This window comes from Sarcophilus harrisii, chromosome 4 (genome assembly GCF_902635505.1).
Source record: "Sarcophilus harrisii chromosome 4, mSarHar1.11, whole genome shotgun sequence".
Lineage (NCBI taxonomy): Eukaryota > Metazoa > Chordata > Mammalia > Dasyuromorphia > Dasyuridae > Sarcophilus > Sarcophilus harrisii.
In genome coordinates this window covers 359402529-359417226 of record NC_045429.1, presented here as the reverse complement: position 1 = coordinate 359417226, position 14698 = coordinate 359402529, and the positions used below count along the sequence as shown (strand labels likewise).

Below are 14698 nucleotides of genomic sequence, written 5' to 3'. Positions count from 1 at the left end.
AAATATGGGGGGTGGGGTGGGAAAGGAAGTGAAAATCAGCATTCAGACTTAGTTCTTTCTCTGGGTATGGATAGGATTTTTTTATCCTGATTCCTTTGGAATTGTCTTGGATCATTGTAATGCTAAGAAAAGCCAAGTCAGTCATAGTTGATTATCACACAATTTTGCTGATATTATGTACGATGTTCTCCTGCTTTTGTTCACTTCTCTTTGAATCAGTACATTTAAATATTTCTAGGTTTCCCTGAAATCATCCTGCTCATTGTTTTTAATAGAACAATAGTATTCCATTTTATTCATGTATCATAACTTGTTCAGCCATTCCCCAATTGATAGATATCCCCTCAATTTCCAGTTCTTTGCCACAAAAAGAACTGCTATAAATACTTCTGTACATGCAAGTCCTTTTCCCTTCTTTATGATCTCTTTGGGAAACATACCTGGTAGTGGTATGGCTGGATCAAAGCATATGCACAATTTGATTACCTTTTGATAACTGTTCCAAATTGCTCTGCACAATGGTTAGATCAGTTCACAATTCTCCAGCAGTCTATTAATGTTTATATTTTCCCATATCTTCTCCAAAATTTGTCATTTTCTTTTTCTGTCATATTGGCCAGTCTGAGAGATATGAAGTGGTACCTCAGAGTTGTTCTAATTTATACTTTTCTACTCAATAGTGATTTAGAGCATTTTTTTCATGTGACTGTAGATAGCTTTTATTTCTTCATTTGAAAACTTATCAAAGCATTTATTTTGTACTTTTCTCTGCCACTAGACATCAGGAATACAAGGGCAACAATGAAATTGTTTCTTTATCTTTGCTTTCACAGAGCTTACATTCTATTAAGTTACGTAACATAGATGTGCAGAAATATACATAGCATCATAGGAATTTTTGTTTGCTTCATGTCTCTGTTTTTGCTTTTGTTTTTTTAACCGGATCTGTGATTTCATTGGGACAGGGAACTCTTGTTAAGGAACTTCCTCTCTCCATATAGATGAATACTTTCTGTGCTAGTTAAAGTCTTAGAAAGTTTCTGAAGCAGTAACAGATAAAGTGCAAACGCACTGACAAAAGATGGTCCTTCTGAGCTCAACTTTTAAGAAAACTGGATTCTAGAAGGCAGAGATGATGAAGAAGTGCATTGCAAACTTGGGGACCAGCTTCTGTAAAGACACAGTTAAAGGAAACAAGAAACAGCTAGGAGGCTACTGTGGCCACTAGTGAGCCTGCATACAAGCAATCATAATAGAATAAGGCTAGAAATAGAAAGGTAGGTTAGAGCCAGTTTGTGAAGTCAGTGAGCAGACATTTTTTAAACACTTCTGTGTACTGTGTAGTACTGGGATAACAGAAGAACTTAAAAAAAAATTTTTTTTTAAGGAACTCACAATTTAATGAGATAACAGGGATACAACTGTATACAAAACAAATAAGGATATGCACAAGATAAAATGGAGATAGTCTTTAAGGGAAGACACTAAGATTAAGGACTTGAGAACAGGCTTCTTTCAGAAAGTAGGAGTTTAACCAAACATTATGGAAGCCAAGATAAGGAAAGAGAGTTTCCAGCATATGAGGCATTAAAATTGGAGAGCCAAGTGTCTTGTTTTAGGAACAGCAAACATGATTTAAGTCAAATTATGTAGAAAGGAGGGATTAAAATGTGAAAGAATACTGGAAAGATAGGAATGGACTGATTTGTGAAGGGCTTTGAACACCAAACAAGATATATTTGATATAAAAAGTGACAGAAAACTACTGGAATTTTTGAATAAGGGAAAGGTATAATATAATCAGACCTATGTTTTAGGAATATAATTTTGACAACAGAAGGAAGAAGGGCAAGAGTAGAGAGAAACTTGAGGCACTTCCTTCCCAGTTCTGTCTCTTAAAATTCCTAACTTCCTTCAAAATTTAATTCAGGTATCACTGTGAACATGAGACTTTTCCTAACATTACCTTGTATTCCTGAATGGACTTAGGGATTTATATGTTCTCTTTCTTGGTAAAGAAGGTAAGCTCCTTGAAAGCAGACATTGTTTGTCTTTATATCCTCAATCCTCATTTAATGTCTGACACATAAATTTTAAAATGTTTGTTTCTTGCTAGAGGACTGGAGCTCAGTGCAGAAAGGAGGACTAAGTAAAGAGATCTAAGAATTATATGCATAGAGAAGGGAATTAAACCTGTAATTGCTAATGAAGTCACAGTGCAGAGAGAAGAGTCTAGGACAGAGCCTGGAGGTACATCCACAGTTCAGGAGGGATCTGTATAATCACTCTGTAGTAAAGAAACCTGAAAAATAAAAAATATTAGAGAACCAAGAGAGAACAGTTCATTTAAAAAAGCCAGAGAAGGGAGTATATCCATGAAGAGAGTGTGATTTAGTGTCATATGCTGCAAAGAGGTCAAAGTATGATTGAAAACAAAGCATCAGATTTGTCTCTTAAAAGCTCATTGGTTTGAAGAAAGAGGTTTCATTTGAATGGTGAGGTCAGAAACTAGACTTTAAAGAACTGAGAAATGAGAAAGACAAAAGAAAATGGAGAAAGTAAGAGTTGAGATCTTATAATACTATAGCTTAGGTAAGATAGTAACGAAAGCCAAGTGAGTTTTTTTAAGGATGGAGGAGACCTGGATCTCTTTGTAGGCAGCAGGAAAGGACCATTAGGTAGAGTCTGAGCATTAGATGGAAAAGTTTGAGCAATCTGCTGAAGAGATGAGAGAGGATAGGATCAAAAGTATGTGGAAGGGGGTTGGCCTTGACAAAAAGGACTACCTTTCACAGGAGTGGGGATGATGTCAAAGTTTTATATATGTAGAGAAAGGGAGAAGAGAGAACATGTGGTGAATGGCCTTTATTTTCTCATTAAAATATTCTTTGAGAAGTTCACGAAGCTTTTATGATTGTTCGTTTTAATTTATCACTACCTCTGGGCTAAAAGAGGACTTCTATTTAACAGCTACCCAACTAAATTCCCTTTGTTTTGGACTTTGAGTAAAATTTGAATACAGGCATCTGGAAAAATGATAGGAAATCAGAATACACCAGAGCTTACTTTCTCTCATTTTTTAACATGTAGGCATAATTGTCACCCCCAAAACTATCATATCTACTATACCATTTTCTAGTTAGTGTCAGACTCCATGGGAGCGGAATTGACTGGCAAGGTTTAATCTTGAAGCTTTCCACAATAATTCTTTCCTATTTCAGCAGAGCAGCAATACCAAGAAGGAAAAGGAGGCATTGGAAGACAAGAAGCGAAATCCCATCCTCAAATATATTGGGAAGCCAAAAAGTTCTTCTCAGAACAGTAAGTATCCAGGAAGCTTCTGTTTTCCTAAAAGCTAGAAGCTGGCAGTCCTCTACTTCTGTGGGTTAGCAGGTTCTCATTAGCACTGCTCAGTCTCACCTCACATTACATCTGTTTTGAGATTTCTAGAACTAAAAAAGAAGCATATTTAGAACCAAGTATTTGATTCAAGAATTCCAATCCAATTAAAAGATAATTGAATAGCTCTTTGCACCAGTACATTCCTAGGTTCAAATCTGTGGTTTCCCTTAAGTCAGTAATATTCTTGGGGTGGTAGGTATAAGAGGAAGAAAAAAGTTTTGTCTCAGAACAATAAATACCCTTTTCATTCCCTTCCCTCCACTTCTCCATCACTTTTCTCAATTCCTGCTCCAAAGGATCCTCAGAAGTTTAGGTCAGTTTTGGACCTTTGATGGAATTAAGTCTCTGAGATGTTGTCAGTGTTGTCATTGACTTGATACCCAAGGGATCTCAAAACTGACCACCTATGATTAAGGTGTAATAGCACTTGAAGTATGTGCAATTTATTAGGAAGGAATTGCTGTTCTAACCTTCTTTTCTGCCCAAGTTAGCTGCTTGTTTTTCTACTCTTCTTCCCCAAGGAATGAATGGGGGATAGGGAGGTGACTATAAAAAAAAGAGCAAGGGATAAGTTTTTTGATTAAAATTGCCTTCTCACAGTTTGAAGATAGGGAAGGTAGTATCATTTCTGGGTCATCTTTCATTTTACCCCTCTTTTTTAATTTTCTGGTTCGATGTGATTTTTGTTGTCATTTGCTTGATTCTTGAAGAGTTAATCTTACCTTTTATGGTTTGTTTTGTATGCTTTTTTGTTTTTTGTTTTAGCATTTCATTATTCCCTTTTCCCCTGTGGAAGGTGAAAAGATCACTTTCTTGGGATTTTCTTTATGTTCAGGCTTTTCATTCTCTTTCCCCCACCAAGTACTTCTTTTTTTTCCCAGAGGGAGTTCCCAGCTACTCAGAATCCCTGCCTTGCCTAAGGGTCTAGGATTAAGGACAGCCCTTTATATAGAGCTATCCTGCAAGCTTTTTTTACTTGTCTCATAAGGTCTCTTCATAAATTTCTGTAGATGTTTTCTCTCAACTTTTATAGATCTTTTTTTGGGAAGATAAGCTTCTCAAACAACATCACATGTAAAGGAGATTCCTGTTCAGAGATCCCATTCTTCCTGGTTTTTGTAAAACCATCTCTTTCATGGAGGTTCCAGAGTTAGAATGGGCCTTTAGAGATTCTTTAGTCAGTGATTTTGCCCTTCTTCTACTTCCACATCCATCATTTTTCTGGTGAAGAAGCAGAGAGATCCACAGAGGCAAAGTCCTATGGGTAGTGGCAGAGCCCCAAGGAGGACCCCTCCTGAGTCCAGTGGGGGGGGGGGGGGCACATGGGACTAGGATCCAACGTATAAAGCAGGCTCATAATTAAGATTTCAAACTCTTCCTAGTTAGCTCCTGATAGTTCATTATACATAGAATGACTTAGCAATACCTTAAAATTATCATCTTTGAAGATGATATTATTACTGTACCCTGCATGTAGAATCATTGTGCTAGGAGAGCAATATCTTTTAGTGGGAGACTGTAAGCTAGGTAATAAATAAGTGTAACCATGATAGGAAGAGGGAGAGGGTACCAAAATTTAGGGGGGTGATTAAGGCTTTCTTATTAAGAGGTAGTCCAAAAGCTGAGCTTTGAAGGAAACAAGGAATTCTCAGAGGTGGAAATAAGGAAGGGACTCAGTCCAGGCATGGCATGGACAATTCATATAAAGATATCCAGATTGGAGGTGGAAGGCTAAGTAAAGGGAACAATATGTGGGGCATTGCTTTGGTAAGAATTTATGGTACGTGAAAGTAGGTAGTATTGCATCTGAAGCATTTGTCATTTATACTAAAGAGATTAGGGAGTTGATGGAGATTTTTGAGCTTGCAAGAAGAAATACTTCTCATTTAGACTTGAGAAAGATTTTGATAACTGTGTGGGATATAAACTGGGGAGGGTTGGGACTGGTAAACTGATTAGGAGACTCTTTCAATAATCCAGAAGGCCTGAACTAGATTGACTATTTGTGAGTATAGAGAAAGAAATCCATTTAGAAGATTCAGAGATAGAATCAGATAATTGATTAGATATAGGAGTTAATGGAAAAGGAAAATTCAGGGATGACTCTCAGATTGACACTTGGATTATTAGAAAGACAGTAGTTTCAAGAAAAAGATGATAATTTCCTTTTGGACTTGCTGAGTTTGAAATGGGATCTAGCTAGGCATCTAGTTAGGCATGGCCAACAAATAAGTGATTATTTGGAATTAGATTTCAGAAGAAAAGATTAGGGCTGACCAAATAGCTTCAGGAGTCAAATATATATAGTTATAGATATAGATAGATAGATACATAGATAGATGATGATGATTGAACCTCTAAGGGTTTGATAATGTTATCAAGAGGTAGTAAAGAGAGAAGAAGATATGGGAGAGAATCTTTGGCAAGGATTACTCATATTTGGAGGCAAAAGATTAATGATGATCCATCAAATAGAGAATTCTTCTGAGAAGAAATAGATAGGAAGAAGGAGAGCAGTGTCACAAAAGCTGAGGAGCATGGGGAGGTGATAGTCAGCAGTATCAGAAGTTTCTAAAAGGTCAAGAATGATGAAGACTCAAGAAAAACCATGAGATTTATCAATTAAGAGATTTTTCATAAACTTTGCGGGAATTGTTTTTTGAATGGTGACAGAAGTTTAATTGCAAGGGTAGGTAATATTACCTGTTCTCTATTTAAAATGAGGGGTGGAGGGTGTTTTAAATCCTTATCTATATCTCTGATGATTTTTAACTTCTGTTTGATCATAAAATCCCCTTTTCAGATCCCCCCCTTCATAAATATGATATTACATTTAGAAAATAAGCCATTAAAAACCATTGTTTTATATCATTCTAAGAGGTGGCACTGTACCTTTCTCACAGGGAGTGTTACCTCTCCAGGGGACAGGATGAACAGACCTGCCAAATACTTCAGATTCTAGTTTTTGCCATAACTTCATTTAATGCCAGATTCTCTGAATTTTCAGAAAGCCACTAGTTTTCTTATGTAAGAATGCAACATGAGAAAAACTAGAAGAGAATAATTTTAGATGGTAATTTCTAATTTTTACTTCCACTATTTTTCTCTTTGACAAAAAAATCAATCTATAACAGCATGTGGTCAGCTTTCATTTAGTGTTTTCCCTTCCCTTCCCATCTCTTTCTACCTCCATTTGCTCTTATTATTCTTTTGGTGTGGTGCTCATCTGACCCAGAGATCTCTTAGGGCCATAACTTCTTTGGTTATTCCTTATTTTTTTGTTACAGCCAGGATGGGACTGTCCCCCAGAAGATAGTTAGTTGTATACCTTGTACTCTACCATATAGTGAATAACTTACACTTTCCTAGGGGTTAGCATTAACACTGGATTAAGTCCCTGCACTCCAGTAAATTCATCTTCTGAGATGTGTCTAGATTACTTTAAAGAGGAGATCTAAGTTAGCTGGTATCTTCTTTTCAGGTAAGACAGGAATACTAGCCCTGGCCAATTCACAAAAGCCCATGTACACATCCAAGTAATGAATAATTAGAAAACATGTAACTTGAATCTCCTCTCCTGGTTACATGCTTCTTTGAAGGTCACTATTAAACCACTTTGTATGTGGATACAGAGAGGCATAATCCTAATCCTACCCCAAAGATGTGAGGCAAAAAAACTTACCAAATTCTTTCCTCTAGTGTTTTCTCAATCAGAAATTTTCTTTTAAAATCTTGTAATGCAATTTGGCAAATTTGTGTTAGCTTACGAGGTCTTTGTGAATGTGTCTGTCTGGAACATGGATTGGTATGGTTCTTGATGGATCCTCAGCCCTTGGGACATTTCTTCTTTCTTGTTTTACCTATACTTCCCATAAGTCCTCAATAGAAATCATCTCCCTGTGATGGTATAGCACACCCCCCAATACCAGAATCAAGATCCTTAAACCAGGCTAGTCAGCTTTTTGGAATACTTTCCTTAAACCCTTTCCCTGTTGGGAGATAATAACAGTCCTGTTTGTGGGCAGTGTGGGTCTTAAGTTCTTCACAGCTCCTAACTTCTGTGATAGGCTCTATGCATACCATTTTTTTTTTTTTAAATTTTTATTTTTTATAACTTTTTATTGACAGAACCCATGCCAGGGTAATTTTTTTTACAACATTATCCCTTGCACTCACTTCTGTTCCGATTTTTCCCTCCCACCCTCCACTCCCTCCCCTAGATGGCAAGCAGTCCTATATATGTTGAATATGTCGTAGTAGATACAATGTATGTGTGCAGAATCAGTTTTCTTGTTGCACAGGGAGAATTGGATTCAGAAGGTAAAAATAACCCAGGAAGAAAAACAAGAATGCAAACAGTTTACATTCATTTCCCAGTGTTTTTTTCTTTGGGTATAGCTGCTATTGTCCATCATTGATCAATTGAAGCTGAATTAGGTCTCTTTGTCAAAAAAATACACTTCCATCAGATTGCATCTTTATACAGTATCGTTGTTGACGTACATAATGATCTCCTGGTTCTGCTCATTTCACTTAGCATCAGTTCATGTAAGTCTTTCCAAGCCTCTCTGTATTCATCCTGCAGGTCATTTCTTACAGAACAATAATATTCCATAACATTCATATACCACAATTTACTCAACCATTCTCCAATTGATGGGCATCCATTCATTTTCCAGTTTCTAGCCACTACAAACAGGGCTGCCACAAATATTTTGGCACATACAGGTCCCTTTCCCTTCTTTAGTATCTCCTTGGGGTATAAGCCCAGTAGAAACACTGCTGGGTCAAAGGGTATGCACAGTTTGATAACTTTTGGGGCATAATTCCAGATTTATGCATACCATTTTTCACCTGTCTTTTTCAGCTTTTCTAAAATAGAACAACTGTCTATAAGTTTAGCCTGGCTTAGGACCAGAAGGTGAATGGCCAGGAGAAAGCTCTCTAGTCTTGGCATAATCCCTTTTTCTTTCCCTGATTTGTGGTCTTTACTTTTTTGTCCTTTTCTGCTTTACCTCTGGTAAACAGAGAATTGAATTTAAAGAATTTGTGAGATGGGGCATAGAGGTGGTTAAAAGAAAGAAAGAAATATCAAGAAACTTTGATCTAAAAGTAATGGTAAATTTTGAAAAATGTCTGAGGATACACTGAATTGCCTCGTTTAGAAGTACACATAAATGACATATGAATATGTTTGTAACACTTCTGCCTGCTTTTACTTGGATATGTCCTTTAGGAAAATCATAGCAGAGCTTTCATGTAGCATCCACTGCATTTACCTTTATTAGCTTAGAGGGAGAAGTGAGAAATCTGGAGTTTCTGTGCAGAAAAGAGAGTATTGTTTACTTAATTTTTACCTTCTCCTCTATCCCTAGTCAAACCTGGCAATGTGAGAAACATCATCCAACACTTTGAGAACAACCAGCAGCATGAGTCTCCTGAGCCTGGACTGCAGCGACTCTCAACAGGAAGCTTCCCTGAGGATCTGCTGGAGAGTGAAAGGTAGTGAGTAGCTAGAGGGCCAAGACCAGTGTCCTGGGGAGGATGCCTCACTCCTGGTTAAGGTCCTATCACTTATGGCTTTATTCCTTTACTCAGTTCCCTCCTTAAAGAAGGAAATGAGTCAGAACTGGGGTTGGGTTTCTGTGTAATAAATAAATTAAAGAGAAGGAAAAATATCTGTAGTTTTCCAACATCTGACATCCAAGCATTTCCATGAAATCATTATCCAGCCTGTCTGCATATGTTAGCGGTGGAGAACTCAGAACTTTTTAAGCAAAGCCCTTTGGTTACTGAAATCTGCCTATTGGTAACCCCCATCCTCAGATTCTAGTTCTGCTTCTTGAAATCATATAGAAGAATCATTCTAAATCCCCTTATAGCCTTTCAGATAATAAAGTTGTGATCATAGAGTTTTAGAACTTGAAGGAACCTTGGAGATGAAAGTCTGCTCCTTCATTGTACAGATGAAGAAACTGAGGCCTAGAGAGGATAATAGCTTGCTGGAGGTTACAGTGGGCAAGTGGTCAGCCCAGATCTTTTGCCCCCAGCGTGTGGGCTTTATGTCCCTGTTTCCCTGCACTGCTTCTTCTCCAGGCTCAGCATCCTTCAGCCATTTCTCATAGAAGGCCTTAGAGGGCTCAGGGTCTGGCTGGAAAAACCAGTCCCAGGAACAGATGACTGATAAGGTAAGGGAAATAGAGTCAGGAACTAGAGCTGTAGAAAGAAAAGTGGAAAGAACTGGGCTTTCCTTATAAAGGAAGACTGAGCTAGAGCTTGAAGGGATCGGACAGGGAAACTGAGGACAAAGGCTATAGAGGAAGTATCAGGGCAGACTAGAGGACATTGAATGCCAGGTTTGGAGTTTTATCTTCTAGGCAGTGGGGTGTCGTTGAGTTAGTAGAATAATAGTGTTTAAGAGCATTGATTTGGGGTTTTGTAGAGAGTATATTAGAGGGTAGGCTAGAGGCAGAGAGATCATTGGAGTTTCATTGCCATAATCCTAGTGGAAAGAGAGAGGATCTTGAACATAGTAACATTGAGAATAAATAAAGGTATGTAATATATGAGGCATGACAAAGGAATCCTAAAATCATAGTGTTAGAGTTAGAATAATCTTTAATATCATTTTGTTCAATTTCTTCATTTAAAAAACAAAGGTTGAGGCAACTAGGTGGCACAGTGATTAGAGCACCAGCCGTGAAGTCAGGAGGACCCGAGCTCAAATCTGGCCTCAGACACTTAACACTTCTTGGCTATGTGATCCTGGCAAGTCACTTAACTCCAATGGCCTCAGCCAAAAAAAAAAAAAAAAAAAAGTTAAAAGATATTTCACCTATCCAAATCATGTAACAAGGTAGTAGCAGGGTTAAAATTAGAATTCAGGTTTCCCAACTCATGGTCCAGTGCTTTTTTCCACTATGTTTTACACTGGACTAAATGTTCAGGACACAGAAGTATCTTAAACACAGTCTGTGTTTTCAAGAGTTTAGAACTCAGTAGCTACTTTATACTACAGTGTATCTAGAATCTCATTAATGTAACTACTCCCTCTCATGTGCAAATCACAAGCTATGACATTTTCTTAACCCTTTCTGAATCTTTATATTCTTTCATAAATTATATGGAAAGAACCCTACATACTAGAAGTTTGCTCCAAGTCTTTTATACTTAACTGACTCCTAGTGTAAGACCAGTCCACTTTTTTCTGCTCTCACATCTTCTTAATTATCCTTTTTAGGCTTCTCATGATCATTTACTGTTGCCTACTGATCCTCAGTGATTGTTTTCCAATCTTTTGGGTCACCTATAATTTTGCTTCTCTCAAGACTAAGACTGAAGTGTTCCATGACTCATGGCCATAGAGCATCATTAGAAGAAGAGTGTGTGTAAAAGATGGCATTTTGCTTTAGGAGCAGGTTAGAATTGTTGAAATTCCAGATGTAGTTGAACCTATATTTTCTTTTTGATTCAAGGCCCAATTCATTACTTTTCTAATTGTCTGCATAAGATATATATATCAGTGGTCACTTAAGTGTAAAAGACTTAAGACAGTCTTCTTAAGGAAATCCAGAGTTACTCAAATGAATTCAATCTAATAATCCACACAAGAAAAACCAAATTAACTGGGCTCCTAATAAGTTGCATTTCATAATTTGAATGATAAGTATTATTTATCCACTTGGTGACATGTTGTTTTTAACTGTCCCAGGTAGAAATGTCCAACAGGCAATAAGGAAAATAGGACCACTGGGATTTGTTTAAGAGGAGTTGATAATGCCAAGAAGAGAAGACTGAATCTTGTCATGCACATAAATTTAAGGGATGGGAATTATTTAAAAAGCCAAAGGAATAATCAAGGACAGTGCAGAATGGAGAGATAGGAAGGAAATAATTGTAAAGCAGGGTAGTCAGCAGTGTCAAAACATACAGAATAGAAGTAAAGAGAAAAAAAAAACTGCTGGATTTGTGATTTGGAAGTTACTTGGTTGAACTTTTAGAAAGTATTTTTCAGTATAGTGTTGGAGGTGGAAACTGAGAGAATTTATTGTAGACATTAGGTTTCTCACAGAGACAGAAACATGTAGTACACATTTCAAAGTGAAAGGTATGTGAGGATCTGAGCTTCTCTAAACAGCATACTCTTGAAAGTGCTTGGGTGTTAGGTGAATTTCTGATTTGCCATATTAATCCTAAGTCGTTCCCAGCAACTGATTTCTGAAAGCTATGTTTGCCTCTTTTACCCTGTATCCTCAATTACACCAACAATAGTGTTGAAGCAATTGATAGAAGGGTATTTATGAAGAAAATCTCGAAACTAGCTTGGGTCTGGGTCAGATTTTTCAGAACTGAATGGCAGTTCATACTGATTCATGAAAGCCTAGAGACTCATGGCATCTGGCTAATGGCAGTAGTGTACTCTAATGGCCCAGGTGCCCCTTAGTTCAAATTTTGAGAGATCCTTAAAATTTCCATTTTGCGTAGGGGTACAGCATGGAATACCAATTATCAGTATTAATAGCAACAGAAATGTATGATTTCACAGGAGGAGCTAGGGATCTAGGGTAGATAGATATCAGAAATACCATCTGTTGTGGGGTCCAGATCACAACAGAACACCAGGCATAGCAACACCAAATCCTCAACTTCTTATCAACACTCTCTAGTCCAGAGAACAAAGGACCCTTTGCTACTTTCAGATGCTTTGTTGCTAAACTTAGAAGATCGAGAAGAGCAGTTGCCTAGAAGGGAACTGACCAGAAGAGAGGCAGTTTGGTATTATGATACTTGATCATGGGCAAGCCATTGACCCTCTCTAAGCCTCAGTTTCCTTAACTATAAAATGGGAATAATACCACCTGTGAAATCTACTTTACAATGCCATTGTGAGACCCAAAGGAGACAGTGTATGTACAGAAATTCATAAGTTTGAAAATACTATATAAATATCAGTTTCACTAGAAAGTTCTAGCCATATTGGGGGAAACCAAGGTGTGGGCGGGGGCAGGACAAGAGTTCTATTAAGATACAAGAAAGGAGGAAAGTTAGAAAGCAGTGAGAACTTCCTGACAGGCAATGACAGAAAGCCCTGGAATAGGCAAATGAAGAAGATGGTTGCATTTTCTTCTCGGGAGATCTTGGAAAAAGGAGGGTCCCTCTGCAGCTGGCACCAGAAGAGGGGACTGTGCTGTACAGAGGCAGAGGGATGAATAGAATGACCACAGATAACCCTAGGTGAGGAGAATGGTGGTATTGGGTCTTGTTATCCTTGATCAGGGACTCTGTTGTCTACACTTTTCTAGGATGGTTAGTTTGGGGTTCTCAACCTACCCCTTGATTTCTTAAGTTGAAGGATTCAAAGCATATTGAAGGTCTGAACTTGTCTTTCATCATTAGGATTTGCTTTCCCCTTTAGACTTTTTCTTGATAGGTCTTAGAGAAGAGTAGATCCTTGATTAGGCTACAGTGGGAAAGGGAAGGGAGAGTTGCCTTTATGCAAAGGGAAGGACATGATGATCTTGGGCATTCCAAAGTTGTCTGCTCCTTTGGGGCTTAGATGGATCATCCAGAGAAAGTAGAGGGATTGTCTTCTGGCTTTTGAGGGATGGAGGTGGGGAAGGAGAGGGTTAGATATTGGAAAGAGCTGAGCAGAGAAGTAATCAGCTTCCAGATTTGAACCTTTCCCATCTCCTTACTCAGTTCACGTTCAGAAATACGTCTGGGCCGCTCCGAGAGCTTGAAAGGACGAGAGGAGATGAAGAAGTCCCGGAAAGCAGAGAATGTGCCACGTTCTCGAAGTGATGTGGATATGGATGCTGCTGCTGAGGCTACTAGGCTCCACCAGTCAGCTTCATCCTCAGCATCCAGCCTTTCTACCAGGTGGGTAGGATTAAAAGGGATTGGAAAAATGTTAAGGCAACCATCCTAAAAACTGCCTGGTTCTTTGGGTGAAATGCTGATAATTCTCATTCTATCTCCAGGTCCCTGGAGAACCCAACCCCACCTTTCACCCCCAAAATGGGCCGCAGGTGAGTAATTCAGCATTCCCTGTTCTTCAACCCAAGCCTCTTAGTCCCTAATGATTCTTATTTGCATAGAAGTAGCTGGAAAGGACCCTGTGTGGCCCTTTCTTCTACAGAAATAAATTAAATCCTTCACCACTAACCCTTTATCATTTGCAGGAGCATTGAATCCCCTAGCCTTGGGTACTGTACAGATGCCCTTCTCCCTCACCTCTTGGAGGATGACCTGGGTCAGTTGTCTGACCTGGAACCTGAGCCTGATGCCCAGAACTGGCAGCACACAGTGGGAAAAGATGTGATAGCTGGGCTGTCACAAAGGGAGATTGACCGACAGGAAGTTATCAATGGTGAGGACTTCTGCTCTGCTTCCATCCACTCGGGGCAAGAACTCTACCTAGGCACTTGAGAGTCCTTGAAGAAAAGATTCTAGGTAACCTCTGGAGGTTGGGATTCCATGCCAACACCAGAAGGAAACAGTGAAATGTGATGGGAGTCACAGGAACTGAATTCCATTCTTAATTAGCTGATTATGTACAAATCATTTCCTCTGGGGCTGTTTCCATATTTGTTAAAGGAGATTGTACTATACAATCCTAAAGTCTCTTATAGTGTAAAAATTTGTGAATCATAGATATGAAAAATCAGGCCTTTTGATAGGGAGGAGTTGGGATTTAGAAATAGTACTTTTCCTGTAAGATTAGGAAGAATTGGGGTATCAAGGAGTTGTGACTCCAGAGCCTGAGGTGACTTTGGCTCTCTCCTGGCACAGAGCTATTTGTGACAGAGGCATCCCATCTTCGAACTCTACGAGTCCTAGACTTGATTTTCTACCAACGCATGAAGAAAGAGAACTTGATGCCACGGGAGGAGCTGGCCCGCCTTTTCCCTAACTTGCCCGAACTTATTGAAATCCATAGTAAGTAGCTCCATTCTTGAGGTCCCTGCTCTTTGGTAACCTCCTAGTACTGCTCCTTATCTCCACAGTGGTCCCTGACCTTACTCAGTTTCCCTTCTCCACACTTGCCTTTTCTTGTGTTCCCCATATTCCAAATCTCTAATTTTTGGATACTTATCCTTTCTCAACCCTTCTGCTTGGCATGTAGTCTGGCAATGAAAACTGGGCCTTGGCTATACCTGCATTTTCTCTTCCCTTCCTCCCCAGATTCTTGGTGTGAAGCCATGAAGAAACTTCGGGAGGAGGGCCCTGTCATCAATGAGATCAGTGACCTCATGCTGGCCAGGGTACGGCCCCAGGATCCCTTTGAGAAGATCAT

At 38.8% G+C, this 14698-nt stretch overlaps 1 protein-coding gene across 12 annotated transcripts in view; it reads left to right on the top strand.

Moving 5' to 3' along the window:
• ARHGEF11 (Rho guanine nucleotide exchange factor 11) overlaps positions 1-14698 on the top strand; it is a 153317-nt gene that overhangs the window by 124112 nt on the left and 14507 nt on the right. For 9 of the 12 annotated variants that reach the window (XM_031966802.1, XM_031966811.1, XM_031966801.1 and 6 more), the window contains 7 exons: positions 3222-3321; positions 8778-8907; positions 13102-13281; positions 13383-13430; positions 13584-13771; positions 14194-14340; positions 14587-14666. In XM_031966802.1, the coding sequence (XP_031822662.1) occupies positions 3222-3321; positions 8778-8907; positions 13102-13281; positions 13383-13430; positions 13584-13771; positions 14194-14340; positions 14587-14666 (873 nt within the window). The remainder of the gene's footprint in view (positions 1-3221; positions 3322-8777; positions 8908-13101; positions 13282-13382; positions 13431-13583; positions 13772-14193; positions 14341-14586; positions 14667-14698) is intronic. The other 3 variants (XM_031966807.1, XM_031966805.1, XM_031966804.1) reach the window with 3 other exon arrangements.